Below are 17550 nucleotides of genomic sequence, written 5' to 3'. Positions count from 1 at the left end.
CTGCGGGTTTGGAACATACTTGGAGGACATGCTCCTCGATCAATTAGTTTGTGGGGTCAAGGATCTCAACCTACAGAGGCGCCTGCTAGCAAAAAGAGACCTCAACCTCGCGCAAGCGGTCGAGGAGTCCCTAGCAGCCGAGCTAGCAACGAACTCAGCCACCGAAATTCAGGGCCCAAGTGCCAAGCTAGCATCGTTCCCAGTCCATTCCGAAGAGGTGGAAGCGGAGGAAACCCACAACGATGAAAACGACGTCCACCGCCTCGCCAACGACAGACGGTCGCAGGTAGGGGCCAAACAAGAATACACAGGTCCACCCAAGCACATCACATTGTGCCTAGCCTGTGGGGGATCGCATCAAAGGGCCACCTGCAAGTTTAAAGGAGCCACTTGCAACAACTGCCATAAGAGGGGGCACATTGCGAGAGTCTGCCAAGCCCCCCAAAGCGCTGCACACAGACCCCCGTCCTCGCACGCGGGACCACAGAGGCAAGTATTAAACTGTCCACGCACCGCCTTGCCAGGGCGACTTGCCACGCTGTTAGTAAAATTTCTCTCTCCGTTTCCCTAGAAGGTAAACCGTGCCACATGGAGGTTGACACAGGGTCAGCGCTCTCAATAATCTCGTGGAACACCCTCAAGAGACTCCACCCCAGCCTATCTACTACCCGGCTTCAGAGATGCCAGTTCGGTCTGAAGGACTACCAGGGGAAGACCATTCCCGTGATCGGCAGAGGCAAGTTCTTTGTCAGTTTTAGAGCTTTTAAAGGCCACCTATCTCTAGTGGTAGTTAACGCAATCTACCCACCTTATTGGGGCTCGATTGGTTTCCCCACCTCGGCCTAGGGTTAACAGGAGTCCATGCTGTCTCAACCTCAGACACTGACTCCTTATTCGCTGACTACGCAGATGTGTTCAGCGAGGAGCTGGGGTGTTATAATGGAACCCCATCTCGTTCACCGTTGACCCCCAGGCAGTTCCAATCAGATTAAAACCACGTAGAGTTCCATTTGCTATTCGACCAAAACTAGACGCTGAATTGGATAAACTACTAAAACAAGGGGTCATTGAGCCAACAGATTTCGCCAAGTGGGAGACGCCCATCGTCACACCCTTAAAAAGATGGTAGCCTGAGAATTTGCTCGGACTACAAGACAACAATCAATAAATATTTACAAGTTAGCGCCTACCCCTGCCCGTCATTCAGCACTTATTGCACACATTCGAGCCGGGCAGTATTTTTGCTAAATTGGACATGTCTCAAGCATATCAGCAGTTCCCTGTTGATAACCAAACAGCGGAACTTCAGACCATCGTCACTCACAGGGGTGCCTTCCGATGCAAGCGTCTCCAATTTGGCGTAAGTGTTGCCCCGGGTATTTTTCAATCCCTCATGGAGCGGATTTTACAGGGCCTCCCTGGTGTAGTACCCTACTTCGACAACATCTTGGTCTCGGCCAGGGACAGACCCCAACTCTTCCAGAGAGTGCGAGCAGTGTTAGAAAGGTTCAGACAGCATGGCCTCAAGTTAAAAAAAGAAAAATGCGCCATTGCCACTAGACAGGTGGACTTTCTGGGTTATAAAATTGACGCCTCTGGCATTCACCCCCTGGAGTCCAAGGTTAGAGCAATCCACGAAGCTCCCACACCAACCTCCAAAACGGAGCTACAAGCTTTCCTAGGGCTGCTGAACTTTTATGCATCCTTCTTGCCCCATAAAGCCTCAGTAGCCGAACCCCTACACAGATTACTAGACAAAAAGTCACCATGGCACTGGGGGCACAAAGAAGACCAGGCGTTTAATGCCGTCAAATCACTACTTACGTCAGAGGCAGTGCTCATCCAATTCGACCCCAACCTTCCTTTAGTACTGGCAGCAGACGCATCCCCTTTTGGAATTGGGGCGGTCCTTAGTCACAGACTCCCCAATGGCGCCGAGGCCCCCATCGCCTTTTTCTCCAGGACGCTCTCGGCCACGGAGCGAAATTACAGCCAAATAGACAAGGAAGCCCTAGCAGCTGTTGCAGCCGTGAAAAAGTTTCACGAATTCCTTTTTGGCCATTTCTTGAACTGGTCACCGACCATAAGCCCCTCCTGGGCCTACTGGCCGGCGACAAACAGACACCTCAAGTCCTTTCCCCTAGAATGACAAGATGGACACTTTTCCTAGCGGCCTACTCATACAAACTTATCCACCGCCCGGGCAAAACTCTATCCCACGCCGACGCTCTCAGTCGCTGCCCCTTACCCGCTCCGGCTGAAGACCCAGCTCCTGTCAACGCCATTTTTGAAATCACCCAGTTGGACCTGCCCATCACCGCCCTTGACATCGCCGCTAAAACCAAGGCAGACCAAACGCTCGCCCAGGTGCTCGACTGGGTGAGGAGGGGGTGGCCGGGAGGCAACGTTGATAACAAATTCGCACCCTTTAAGACTCGCATGCAGGAGCTGTCCAGTTTGCAGGGTTGTCTACTGTGGGGCACCCGAGTGGTCATTCCGACCTCGCTGCGTACCCGAGTCCTGGAGGCATTGCACGAGGGACACCCCAGCATTGTGAGAATGAAGGCATTAGCACGCAGCTACGTGTGGTGGCCGGGTCTAGACGAGGACATTGTCAATTGGGTAAGTTCCTGCAGCATTTGCCAGGAATCCCGTCCTGCTCCCCCCATCGCCACCCCTACCAGATGGGAGAGCGCCAACGCCCCTTGGTCTAGAATCCATATCGATCTGGCAGGCCCCGTGCATGGAAAGATGTTCCTAGTGGTCGTGGACGCTTATTCCAAATGGATAGACGTGGCACAGCTATCCACGACCACCACACTAGCAATCACCAACGTGTTAACGCGCCTGTTCGTTACACATGGACTACCCGACTCCATTGTCTCCGATAATGGCCCACAGTTTGCATCAGTAGAATTCAGCCGTTTTGCTGCCAACCTGGGCATTCGCCACATTTTCACAGCCCCATTTCACCCTGCCAGTAATGGGTTGGCTGAAAGGGCCGTCAGGACCACCAAAGAGGCCCTCGCTAGGTTTGGCAGGGACGACTGGCACCACAAACTCGCACGGTTCCTGATGAGCCAGCACTCAACCCCTGTGCAGTCACCAATAAGTCCCCAGCGGAACTTCTGATGGGCCGGCGCCTGAGGACTGTATTGGACAGATTGCACCCACAATATTGCCCTGACTCTCCCTCGCTTCTACGTCGGGGTTAGACATTTTTGTTACAGGAACCGATATTCGCAAGGAATTTCGCTGGGGACCCACTTTGGATTCCAGGCGAGGTCATCGCCATCACCGGGCCGAGATCGTATAGAGTCAGGCTGGAGGATGGTCGCGTCTGGAGGAGACATATAGACCAGCTTAGAAGGCGCCTCAGCACCCTTGCCAACAAGAATCCAGAGTCTCCAGTCGAAGGGGAACCGCCTCATCCGCCGCCCAGCCACATCGCACCCAGCGACCAGTCGGCACCAGCGGTCGTTCGGTCAGCCCAGACTCGGACAACAGCGCCCAGAGAGTTGACCAGCCTGATCCAACCCACGAGAGCTCGACCCCAGTAACCAACCCGGTGGTTCCCGAGGATGCCCAGTCCAGAGAGAGTGTTGGCGACACTATGCCGGCTCGACCATCACAGACTGGTACCGAACAGACAGACAATGTTCCCGAGTTGCGCCGTTCCGGCGCCAACACAAACCCCGTCTACCTCAAGGACTATGCATGTTCGCATCTGGGGGAAGGGGTGTTATGTCCTGAGGACTCAAGGAGTTCTCACTCAGGTCCACTCACTTTACGTGGGCGTTATTCCCCATTCCCATTGGTTGGCTCTCCCCAGCAGCCAGCTATAAAAGCAGGCTGCGGGGTCCAACCGGTTGCTGATTGCTGCGAGCCAGTTCCAGGCTTGGCAAGCACGGTCAGCCCTTTATTGTAAAATAAAGTATTGTTGAACTCATGCTCTGGTTCAGCCTCTCATTGCTCAAACAAAACACTAACTATATTGTACAAGGCAACTGTTATATTTGCCATATTTCTGAGAAGTTTATTTTTCCATTCTCTTTCATTTTTATTTCCTTTGAGTTACTACAGAAATGAATAGCAGTATTTTTACTAAAATTAAACTATTTACAGTTGCTTTAACTAGTTTCTATTATTTTCTCAGAACTGTATAATCTGAGCCCCTAACGGTATATATAACCCTACATGTGGCTTTTGAGGAATTGAATGAATCCAAGGATCATTACCAAATAATAATGTGTAATGTAACAAAAAGGAAATTTATAACAGGCATTAATAGAAAACAATCATATAGTTACAGGAATATTTTTCAACAGAATAATTCTTGATATCACCCCAGTGTAATGTTAGCATTAATATGCATGCTTAACACCATGTGCGACATAGAAAGAGCACTGAGCTGATGATCAGAATGTGGATGCATTCAGTGTGCAGTTTAGAATGGATTGAGATTGGGAATTATTAAATGTTTTAGCTAGTCAGTTTGCTGACTTTTTTGTGGGTTTTGTCAAGTGTGCCTCTGGATGGTATGGATTGCTTTTGAGAAAATGAAGTTTAAGAGCAGAGGAGTTGATACGTGATTGGAATAGCAAAGAATAATAAAGGCAGGGAGGCTTCCTCAATGTCCCTCATGGGTTGAAAAATTCTAAATTAGAAGAAAAATGGAAGTCAAAGTATTGATGGAGCAAAGGGAGACTTATTTTATTTTATTATTATTTTCAATTTTATTTGTATACATGCCATCCATATCACGGTCTAGAAGTCTCCAAACTTGGTAACTTTAAGACTTGTGGACTTCAACTCCCAGAATTCATAGCTGGCTGGAGAATTCTGGGAGTTGAAGTCCACAAGTTTTAAAGTTGCCATGGTTAGGGACCCCTGGTCTAGAAGGACTAGGGAAAAAGGGATAGATTATTTTGAAGGATGGGAAACTGAACATTAGAGTCCAGTTCTCATTTCCGATGCCCTGCCCTCAAAGATTGTCTTGTTCTAGACCAGATACACACATGTAAAAAGGAATTCATTACAAAGGATTTACCTTAATCATACCATCATAAGCAATGGCAGGAAAGGTGTTTGAGCAAACATATGCAGTTTTGAGCACTCCCAAATCTCTTGAAAACTTGCCTAGAGAAGTTTCTTGTAACCGAAGTCCAAAGCAGCTGTTGGCAGATCATTGGCTGGTCTGGAGTCTGAGGACACCGTTTCCACTGGCAAGAGTCAGGGCACAAATCAACAGTTTCCCACAGATGGATCATTTGTTCCCAACAAGGAAATTAGGCCACATCTTGCAAAGTTACCTTTGCAAGGCTGAGCATGAGACTGTAAGCAACTTCAAGGCCTGCAAAGCCCTCAAAATCAGATATGATTGGAGGGTTTACATGGCTACTAGAGTCTATGGGTATCTAATTAATAAGAGAGGACAAAGGTAGTTTAAACTTCAAAACATGAACATTGCAAAGCACTTAGTAACTTTGGTGGTGTGCAGGATGGGGCTCAATATGATAATCAGTAATCCTAGCTTGCGCAATGAAAATAAATCTTAGAGAACCGATTGGGAGAATAATACAAAAAGCATAATGCATAAAACAAGAAAGTACCACTGGGCAAAGCACAAAGTATCAGGTTATACTTACCCTAGCTGATTTGTTTTAGATAATATAGCAATAGCAATAGAACTTAGATTTACATACCGCTTCACAATGCTTTACAGCCCTCTCTAAGCGGTTTACAGAATCAGCATATTGCCCCAACAATCTGGGTCCTCATTTTACCCACCTTGGAAGGATGGAAGGCGGAGTCTGGTGAGATTTGAACTACCAAATTGCAGTCAGCTGGCAGTCAGCAAAAGTAACCTGCAGTACTGCACTCTAACCACTGCACCACCGTGACTTATATGGACATTTCAAGACATTTCAAGATAATATGGACATTTCAAGACTGGGCCAGTTTTCCTTGTGGGGAGATGCCTTGCTCCTGAGGGTTTGTTGTCTAGCTGTTAATTTTGCAGTTGCATGTATGAAGAGTTCTTTGGGAGTAATTCCTTTTAATTAATGTAAGAAAGTGCCAGACTATGTCCATATTCTCTGCTCAAGGATATTATTCTTTCTCTTATCCTATTCAGACTTTTGGTATTCCCCATTTTTCTTCATTCATTTCAAGTGATCGCAGAAGAACTCAAGTTAGTAGGTCGCATCCTAGTTTTTCTTAAATGAAAAAAGAGGAATATGAGTAGGAATGATTCTCATTTGATTTCATAGCCACTGGCAAACCTTAATTGCTATACTTTCAAATATTATATCTGGTTATAATTATCCTAGGTTAAATTCCAGTGGGGAACTCTGTTATACCATGAAAAATTATACAAAATCTGCCACTCTTATTATTAGTTTCAATTTATAATGGACTTTTTCATAATAGGTAATCAAGAATCTGTCTTTCTGATTGTTAAGGAACTTAGTAGATCATAAAATCTGATATTCTTCTACATTGTAGCTTTTCAACCATATTCTACTGAAACAAGATTAGATGGGTGTACATGTCATCATTTTCATGTAACTCTCCCCTTTGTTCCACGATTATTTCCTTTGACAGGAGTTCTTACATACCATACTGGTATCAAAAGTTTTTTAAAAATCTTTCTTATTATGTGATGTTGGTAACAAATGAATACTCAAAGGATATCTTAATATTTACATACTTCTTTGTTACCATTCTTAATTTTGCTGTCCAGTCAAACATGTCAAATAATTACAATAATAGCATTTCAGACAAGTTATGTCAGCCTTATGCATAACATTAATGCATTAATGTGTCAAAACAACAGTGAATGACACAGCTCTAGGCAGTCTTAAAAGCTACTAATGGCTGCCCCACTCCAAGGAATTGATTTGCAAGCAACCCTAAAGCTATAAAACTTTCTGACTGATATATGGTTTCACAAGCTCCGTTCTTACGAGTCACCTCACTTTTAGCAGATAGCTAATAGTTGCTTTAATATGAAAGCCATCCACAAAAACAATATGCTTTATTTTTCCCTCTTAGACAATTAGTAATGAATGTCACTAGTAAAAAGACATCTCTTATCCAGTTCAGATATGCTTTTCTGGTATATTGCAAGACAAAAACAGATTTACAAAGATGTTAATATTATAAGGCTTTCTGTATTTTTGTTAATTAAGTTCAGTTTATTGGATAACCAAGCAGAGTTAAACCATTTGTAATACTAAAGCATTGAAAGAAGATAAAGCCCAATATCAGAAAATGCGGTGATATCTTGGTACTCATTGTTAATTTGTTCCAGTAGATGCGACAAGTACTAAAAACAACGAGTGTCAAATGAACCATATGACTTACCATGTGATCCTTTGTTTCTGCCAGGTAGGACTTCCTGTCTGTTCCTTTTCCTATGTCAGGGATCTTCCCACCATGGCTGACTTCCTGTCTGTCCTCTGCAGCCATCTCCCTCCTCCTCTTCCGACAAACTTCCCAGCATTGCCAACTTCCTGTCCATTCCTCCACAGTGATCCTCATTTTCCTATTTGGTTTGAGTACCAAACAAATGATGAGTACCAGGATAACATTTTCATGTCAAAATGCATCGAGTACCAAATTCGACAAATTTTGAAGCAGTCGAGTACTGAGGTGCCACTCTAATGCTTAATACAGATTCCAAAATCAATAAGCTACCAATTGAACCTCCATTAAATTTTTAAATTTCTAGGATTGGAAAACACCTTTTAATGCATTGAATGTATAAGAGCCACAAAGTATTGTCCTTAATCTTATTAATATTATCAATTAAACTTGAATGTATTAACTCTTTTCCAGATGATAAGCGGTCACCTTTGTCAGAAAGAAATTGATCAGATTGAAAATGTATATCAGATTGAGAGCTTTGCATCATGTAATTTTACAGGATTGGCTTCCTGTTGTCCCTTGATTCTCTAGGCCAGGGCTATGTAGATTCTCATTCAGTTGCCTCAGTATTAATGGATTGCAATCCCTTCTGCTGATAAATCATTGGGGAAAATAGGAGACTGGGATAATTAGGTATGTTCACCATGTTGAGTTGACCAAATGTAAAGGTGGGATAAAAATCTGATCGTCATCATCATCATCATCATCGTCATCGTCATCATCCCTAATTTAAATACCACATAGTTGCTGGTTAGAACATAGAATAATGGAGTTGGGAAGACTTAGAAGTTTCTGGTCTCACTCTCTGCTCAAACAAGAGCCCCTATACCATTTCAGACAAATGATTGCCCAGTCTCTTTTTGAAAGCCTCCAGTGATAAAACACTCCAACTTCTGAAGGCACACTATTCACTTGTTCTTCCGCTCTTCTGTTCTTCTGTTTTTCTTCTGTTCTTTATTGTTCTTCTGTTCAGGCCACATGTGAGCCATAACTCAACGGAATGGCATGACAATTATGAATGCAGCCCTATAAGGGAATATGAAATGGGATTAAAGAGTAGGATGTAAGCCAGACAGCAGTTAACTTAAATGTTTACTATAAACTATTTTCTCTGGCCTACTTGAAATTGTAATATTTGGGTGGCATATGTTCTGAACTCTAAGCTCTAGATTCAGTCTGTCTGAGTCTTCATAATCCTTCTGCTTCTGAAATATAGTTTCCAATTAAATTTAGACTTATTTTGGATTTCAGAGCCAACCCTACCATGTAATTCCAAGTTCAGTGTACCGTATGAATACTTTTAGTTAATACTTTCTCTGAGGCTGCTTTAATTCTCTCAGCTCCATAAACAGTAGAATTTCAAGTGCTATACTTCATTTTCAGTTGGGTTTTGCTTTCAAAAGTGCTGAAAATATAATTAAAAAAAATCAAATTAAAAGTGCTAATTGTTTCTCTGCTATTCTCTTGATGCTATATATGCTGATGGGAAAGATTGCTTCTTCACTATTAAAGAAATTTGTCATTATATGAATCTATATCCCAAAGTCAGTAACCTGTAATAAAATGACAAGCATAAAAGAAAAAAGTAAATGATGGAATTAATGTATTTTTTTTTCATTTCACTTCAAGAATTGCTGACAATTTGTAGATACTTATCAGCTCAGTTCATTCAAGCTTTAAATTGTCTCTCATGTTGTACATAGCTCATATACTGTATGATCAGTAAAATTGTACCATAGTTGTATATAATATTTGGGAAAGAATATTATTTTATCTGCTTCTAATACATTGATTGAGCCTATTGAAATGCATCTAATATAATAACAATATTCCCCTCTACTCTTGAAGGTGGACATAGACCATGGAAAAACTACAGAAGCACTCAGGCAATCATTTCATTTCAGGAAACAGTTGAGGTTTATGAATTACATTTTGAATTCATATAGTGCTTATTACTATATTGTATGCTACAACAGAGGCACCAAGCAATCATTTAAGATTCTAGGCAAATCATTCCTATTCATCATGCAATAGGAGAGAATCTCAACTTATTTCCTGTAATTTCTCTGGTTAAACAAACCTAGGGTCTATAAAAGTTTTAATACATTTAAAAATAGTGCAGTGCAGGTTTGTTTGTTTTTTTTAAAAAATGCAAGGAACCATAAAGTTCTGGGTAGAAACCTGAAGGAACTGAGAGGGCCAAGTTATGTTTATTTATTATTCCTGTTGGAAGATATGTTGCAGAATAGTCACTGAAGAGAAAGGGCAATATGGAAAAGTCATCTACAGAGAAGATGCTGACAGGTGCCATTTGGGTTGTTGTTGATCATGGGATGTTTTTCCATGATGACTCCTGGCAAAATATGGGATCCCTTTTTCAGAACTGGAAAGAATTTGTTTTGAATGTACCTTGTAAACTTGATTTTGAATGAAAAATCTCTGGAAGAGTTAAATGAATTCAGAAAGTACTGGGTCTGGGTCAGTGTTTCCAGGATGTGAAAACACCCAATATGGTAAAGGAATAGATCAAACTACATAACTTTCACCCAGCCACAGGTCTGAAGTCAATTCAAATAGTAGGTCAATACTATTGAAAGCTGTCAAGAGATCAAGAAGAGTTGGAATGGACGCACTATCTCCATCTTGCTCCTATTACTCTAAAAGCAAGACAAATGCCCTACCTGTCCATACCTGAGCTTGAAATCTGCTGTAAAAAGTCCAGATAATCTACTGGTATCTCATCCAGGAATTTTTGTAGCTGCAGTTACCTTTATAATTACCTTCTCAACATGCCATGAGTTTTCATGGGTAAGAGGGCACTTGGAGTTGGGGCTCCCCAGACCTGATCTAACACCTTTGTCACTATACCACCCTAGATATGGATGGAGAGAGTAAAGAAGATGATCTCTGCATAAATAGGCAGACTTTGTTGCCGAGGCAGCAGGATGTAAAACATTTTTAAAAGACTGAAACATCCAAATAACATTGAGAAGAATTCACTGAAATATAAGAAGGAGGACGATGTATAGCACAATCAGACTTTCAAGTTTCTGTTGTCCTAGCCCAGGGCTGTCAAACTCGCAGCTCACGGGCCGGATGTGTCACGCCCTGGCCACATTTAGCGAAGGGGAAACAAAGTCACACTGCATCATGTGATGACACCGTGACAACGTGAGTTTGACACCCCTGTCCTAACCAATCTGCCCTATGATGAAAAAAACAAAAAAGGACAAAAAGCACCATGCAATTTCTGTAGCAGAATTGTAGAATATCTGTAATCAACATATAAACACAGGGACATTTCAAGCAAGCAAGAGCCTATGTGTGTCCCCTTCACAGACACATTGCAACAGACAAAACAGAGAGTGCACTCAGAAGGGATCAAAATATTTTTGAAATGTCAGATTTTTACTTCTATGCAGGATGTGTGCACGATCCAAGTGCCATTCTTTTATTTATTTAGATTGTTATTACCCGGCCTTTTCATCATATTCTCAATTGCTTGTAATTAAACTCTGAAGATGAACAAATATGTAAAATCTTATTTTAATTGTTTACATGGCAGAAGGGGTATGAATGAGGCTCCTGACTGAACCAATATACTCAGCTTCAATCTGCAGTCTTCTGCAAGTCAAATTAAACAGCTTATCTTTCCAATAAGAAGAAAATATCAGCAACCTATGTTTGAGAGACCTATTTCTGCAATTACCAGTATGGTTGCAAATATGAATAATAGACCTTTATCCAAGGCAGTATATTTTATTTCATAAAGCTGATGAAGCATTGGGACAAAATAATAGGTCTGTAGGGGAGGGCTGGAGATAATTTGATTTTTGAAGGCCAATTCAGTCTTATGTTCACCTCCTAAAAACCAAACCCTGTGGATATTTGTATATTAGTAGAAGAATAGATTTATGTATAGGCAGGAGAATGAAGTAGAGCATGGCCAAAAGAAACATTAATATGTATGCACTTTTTTGCCTTCTATTTTAAATAATGCTCAATGAAAAAAATTAAACAATTTTAAATTTAAATGCCAAACTGTGTTATCTTTTTGTGGCTAGCAAAATTGCATAGCCGAAGGCTATAACTCTCAGAAAGGCTACATATTGCATCCTTTTGAATTTTTATGAACTGCTTTTTGATTGGCTGCAATTTAATAGGAATGTAGAATATTGTACTGACAAAAGGATCTTGGTGTCACTGCAGAATCCATTGTATGTGTTACCATTATGCCTTAGTAAGCTTATAATTAACTAATAACCTTTATCTAAAGAGAGTTTGTGTAAGTATTTCAGGACCCCTATGAGATAATGTTTTGTATGAACTCATTAATTTGGGAATACTGGTTCTCAAATATAAAGCTCAAGACCAATATGTTCATATTTTTTTTGCATATTAGCATCAAACCTCCACAAAATAATGAATAAATCATACAGCATCACATAGCAAACAATTTAAATATTTGGGTGAGTGGAGTGATTTAGCTCATGAGGGGCAACTCAAGGTTTCACTGGACTTTTCAATGTGCTTTTGTATAAACTGGTATGCAAAATGTTTTTGCTTTAATCAATAATTACTTCTGATAAATTATGACGTGTGAAACCCTCATTGGTCCAAGGGCTGGTTCCCTTCAAAATACATTTGAAAGCTACTGGACTTAAACTTGAGTCAAAAGTGAGACTCTGGAAGAGGTCTGAATCACTTATTTATAGAGCAAGGATTTTAGAAAAAACTTCAAGATCCAAAAGCACTTTCAGGATTATAGCATGGAACTTATATGAAAATCTGGAAGAAATAAAAATCATATATGGAAATGTATAACTAAATGCACCTCCCTTCGAGAAAAGACTTGTAGCATGTGTCTTTCTTTTTAATCCAAACCTCTCCTCCTATGAGAACTATATAGCTGCAGAGTTACATTAGAATAGGAAGAGTCCACACCAAGAATATATAGCTTGAATCAGCTTGAGTTCCATCCCAGTGTTGGCCTAGCACATCAGACCCTGCTCTTCAAAAAACACAGAAGGCTACAATCTGATAAGACAATGCCATTTTTGAAGCCATTTTCCTCTAAAACAGGAGTGTCAAACTCAGTTTCATCAGGATTATGCTTGACCTTAAGGGGCCAGGCTGGGGTGGGTATGGCCAACTTGACGTCACTCGAGTCAGGGCTACCTGTGGTGACTTGAGTGCTCTGCCAGTAAAAATGGGCTCCAAGTCTGTATTTTATTGTCAAACAGGTTATTAAATTTAAAATGATTCCATTTTTCCTGCATTCTTGACAATTCTTAGAAAACATTCATGTATAAGGTTAACATTCTTTTACAAAAAAATGTTTTGCCCCAAACCTTTTTCATATTTTTATATTTTATCATATTGATAATTTGCAAAATGTATCTATAGCACAATGTATGTTTGTTTTTAATTTTCCACAGCTCAGTCCACTTTTAAGAGATACTGTCTTGAAGAGAACATACAATGTTACATTAAATAATCCAGTTATGATTCGAGTGAGAAGTTCCATTTTTAAATCTACAGGAGGCAGAGAAGACCTCTTTTGTACATCTGAACAACAGAAATCTAAAAAGTGAGTATGGCAGCCCTCTGCTTCTTTGTGTCAACTCTGAAGCGAAACTGGCTGAAACCATCTTGTGCTACCTCACAGTTGCCATGAAGCCTGAGATGAAGGGAAGGGGGGGAGTAGATAGCCCAGCTAACAGTCAAAACAAAAAGTTTTCCTGTGGGAACCAAGGTCATCATGACAGGTGGTGGGTGAAGGAGAAAAGGAGCCTACCACCTGTATTCATGGGACAATGTGACTGGTGACACCTGGGAGGGGGGAATTTTACTCTTTTAATTAAGTGAAAACCACAGGAACCTTTAAAGTTGGTTTCCACTGGCTGTGCCGATAAGATATATCCAATAAATATGTTATTTGAGGAATCTACCTGCCTCAGAGTTCTGCTTTCAGTGGGTGCATTACTTGAAACGCTGACACTTTGTTTATTAATGTAGCTGTCCCTCTTGAGGCATTTTATTCTGTGAGGGAGCTTCCATATATCTGCCTCATTCCTTTCCCAATGCTGCCATTTTCTTCAACCATACAAGTGTCATCACTACAGATGATTCTCGACATATGATCATCAATGATCACAATTGAGACCAGAATTTCTGTCCTTGAGCAAGGCAGTTGTTAAGTGAGTCATGCCCAATTTTACAATCTTTTTTGCCACGGTTATTGCCACTGCAATTGTTAAGTGAATCATGCAGTTGTTACGATAATCCATTCTTTCCCATTGACTTTGCTTGACAGAAGCTGGCGATGGTGATCACATGGCCTTGGGATATTGCAATGTTTCAAAGCCATGCCGGTTGCCAAGCACTCAAATTTTGATCACATGACTGTGGAGATGTTGCATCAGCTATAAATATAAGTTATTGTTTTCAGTGTCATTGTAACTTTAAACAGTCACTAAAAAAATGGTTGTTACATATAAGTTGGGGTTGACAAAATCAGAAATGAGGAGGTGATAAGCTGACTGGGAAAGCCAAGGGAAACTATCAAAACCATAAAAAAAATGAAACTTAGAATATTTTGGACATGTGATGCGACACCTGGAAAAATATGGCATACTTCATTTAATCCTCCAAGAAAAGATTGAAGGCAAATGAGGTCCAGGCAGAAGAAGAGCATCATGGCTTCAAAATCTTAAGGGAGTGGTTGGACAAAACTCAGCAGTACTTTTGTGTTGATAAAAATAGGATATGGCACAACAACAAGAAGAAAGAAATAGTTGTAAGTTGAGGTCTATCTGTATTGCTCCGCGTGGATAAGGAAGGGTGCTGGGTAATGGTGGAGCAGAAAATGTGGTACGCCAGATAGCACCCTGCTCTCTCTGGTGATGGAGTGGATGGGGGGAGGGGGGTAGCTTCTGAAGTCATGTGATCATCAGGAGTCAAGATGGACTTGAAGGCATGTTTTTAAAAACTTTAAACAGATGGAGGAATAGCTTTTCAGTAGCTTACAACTCAAGAAAATACAATTTACTAATGTGAGAGCAGCAGCATAATTTTGCTTTGTAATTATTCAAGACAAAGATTCTGAGTCTATAACATGGAAAAGGAAAATAGAATAATTTTGAAGATCAGTGTTAAAGTATCTTCATACAGTTTTTTAAATATCTAACTAAGGCTGGGCTTTTATTTGAGATAAGTACAGTAACGAATAACGAAGAAGAAGGAATAAAATGCTCATTCTCATCTTGAAAAGGTCACTGCGGAGAACCATGTTAAATATGCAATCCTTTTTGTTATGTCTCATTACAGGCAAAATGAAACTTGAAACTTTTGTTGTAAAGAAAATTGTGATTTAATGTCTTGCATCAACTGTTCAAGAACAAAACACCAACTTGCACTCTTCAGAAATAGAATGTCTATTCTGAGAAGATACTTTTTTTGGTTCCATGCTTTTCTTGATAACAAATGCTACCATGTTATTTTTTTCTACATTCCTGATATGTATTCTTGTGCATCTTCAAGAATTAATAAAGAAACCTAAAGGCAGCATTCCCTTTTAAATTTATTCTTCAAATGTGTACATATTGTAGTTTTGGACAGATTATTTATTTATTTATTAAATTGATAATGTCACTTAACTCTATTTAGACTGGGCAGAATACCACATTAAATCATATTAAAACAAATAAGGATGTCAGAGCAATCCATCTGTGACATCTGTCTTCCCATTGAGTGCCAGAGTTGACTCAGCTGACCTGGTTGGCTAGGTGGAAGTCCTCTTCCTTCCTCATGGCTCTGTGTGCATCCTTCCTCAAGTGGCATGTTCGATGGAAGAGGACAACCATGCCAGATAGAACAAGTGTACCAGTCAAAGGTACACAATAACTGTGGTCTCCAACTAGGACCTCCAAACAAGCTAAAAAAACATTTACAAATTCAAAAAGAACCATATAACACATAAGATGCCACATCTACTCAAGCCCAAAGTCTTGAGGAACAGCAAGTTTTAAGGACCCTTAAACAGTTAGGGTGAGGGACCGAACAAATGTTTCTGAGGGTATGTTGTTTCACAGAGTAGGTACTGCAGGCTTTCCAAACAGGAAAAATATCTGAGGAAGACTTTATTAGACTTGGATTTTTCCATTATTGGGTAGCTTGATGAAAGCAGTTTCATAGCTTTCGGTGTATTCATTCATTCATATATCAAACTCAATTAAATCTTGAAAGTGCAAATTGGCTCATATCTCTAGGTCAGTGAATAGCCAGTCCAGATTTACCCAATGCAACTGGGTACCATTTTAGGAATGCCTAAAAGATCTAAAATTCCCATGAAAGTGATTGCTCAATATGAGAAATAGGGTATAGCCTTCTTGAAATTAGATACAGCATGAGAGTCACCAGATGCTACATTTTGAATATAAACGAAGACATTTAATTTTGAATGCAAATTACCACTAGCCTGCATATACAATAATGTGTTCAGGTTCTTCCATTATCTATAATAGTAGAACTAATTACTATGACACTGTTTTGAAGAAAACAGTTTCTAGTACTTAACAAGGTGTTCATAGGAATGCAGGATTCATAAGGGATTGGCCCTGCAATCTGTTACTGTTGGGCCTTTCTTTTAGTTTAATGATGAATGAAACTTAATATTTAATAGGCTGTCAACCGATACAGAAATGAAAACCATTAAAAAAAGACTTGAAACTGCAAAATCTGCATAATTTGTATTCTTGAAAGGAGACTCAAAATGAGTTTTATGTAGACAATATACAGATGTAAGTGCTAGTCTTAACAAAGAACAAAAAGCTACCAATTAAAAAGCATACTGAATCTATCATTACTATAGGCAGCAACCAAGTGCCTTAAACTCACTGTAATCCTACTGATAACTTTTTTTTATCACATACTAATAAAGAGCTACTACATCACAATCAATTATGAGTCATTCACAGTAATATTAGATGTATGTTTTATGTTGCAGGCAAAATGTGACAACAAATTCCATTTTAATTAAAACATTTATGTGCAACTGGCAAATTAACACTATGACAAGTATGAAGTGTTATCTTATTTCAAGGTAACTATGTTAAGACACAGAATGAAGTTCAAAAAGATACGTCAGGCTGTTAAGAAGGAAATGGTTAACATATAAATTACAACAACAACAACAACAAAAATATATTGAAATTACAGGAGGAAGTACTGTATTAACAGATAACATGTCCATGCATTTCATCAATATTATTCCAGTGTGTAAAAAGTAAGTGACATTGTTTTGGAAAAAAAACAGAACACCCAAAGAAATGAAATTTACTGAAGATTACGGAGGAACAAAAATAAATTATGAATGGACTATGAAGAGTAAATATTGAAACAAGTACTTGGGCTGACCATAACCCATTGACAATTGAATGGAAGGGACAAAGGAAAAGATCGAGATGGACATTAAATAATTCTATTTTAAAGGATAAGGAATTTATACAATGGATGGAGAAAGAATTGGTCTTTTTCTTTAAAGAGAACAGAAAAGAAGACACCTCAATACAGAATGTTTGGGACACAATGAAGGCCTATGTTAGAGGCTTGATAATAGACTATACAAGAAAAAGAATAACAGGAAAAGCGAACTCTTAAAGCCTTGGATGATGAATATAAGGGACTTGAAAAGAATTACAGAAAATGCCACACAGAAAAGATGTTAAAATGAAACTGGATATAACTAAACATAAAATGGACTTAATAGAGAAAGAAGAACTGGCACAGAAAATTAGGAATGCTAAACAGAATTATTTTGAGGATGCAAATAAGCCAGGTAGATGGCTAGCATACAAATTGAGAAAGGAGAAAGAGTCGAGGAAAATACCGCAGTTAATAGACGACCAAGGTAAAATTTGTTATGGCAGCAAAGAAAAAAAAGAGATTATTTATGATTTTTATAAGCATTTGTATAAGAAAGAAGACATTGATGAGGAGGAAGTTAAACAATACCTGCAGAATGCAAATTTACCTAAGATACCTAAAGAGATTGAAGAAATGCTAGAAAGTAATATAACAATGATGGAGTTAAGTCAAGCACTTAAGAAACAAAATAAT

The 17550-nt window shown here is 39.9% G+C and overlaps 1 protein-coding gene across 2 annotated transcripts in view; it reads left to right on the top strand.

Moving 5' to 3' along the window:
* STPG2 (sperm tail PG-rich repeat containing 2) overlaps window positions 1-15000 on the top strand; it is a 182090-nt gene extending 167090 nt beyond the window's left edge. For both annotated transcript variants that reach the window (XM_087935920.1, XM_026697821.2), the window contains 2 exons: window positions 12870-13021; window positions 14761-15000. In XM_087935920.1, coding sequence (XP_087792046.1) covers window positions 12870-13021; window positions 14761-14776 — 168 coding nt within the window. In that variant the 3' untranslated portion in view covers window positions 14777-15000. The remainder of the gene's footprint in view (window positions 1-12869; window positions 13022-14760) is intronic.
* The last annotated feature ends 2550 nt before the right edge of the window (window positions 15001-17550 follow it).

This window comes from Pseudonaja textilis, chromosome 6 (assembly GCF_049901715.1).
Source record: "Pseudonaja textilis isolate UNSWEBS1 chromosome 6, rPseTex1.2, whole genome shotgun sequence".
NCBI classification, from domain to species: domain Eukaryota; kingdom Metazoa; phylum Chordata; class Lepidosauria; order Squamata; family Elapidae; genus Pseudonaja; species Pseudonaja textilis.
Note: the sequence above shows the minus strand (reverse complement) of the source record. Positions and strands in the feature narration are given on the sequence as shown.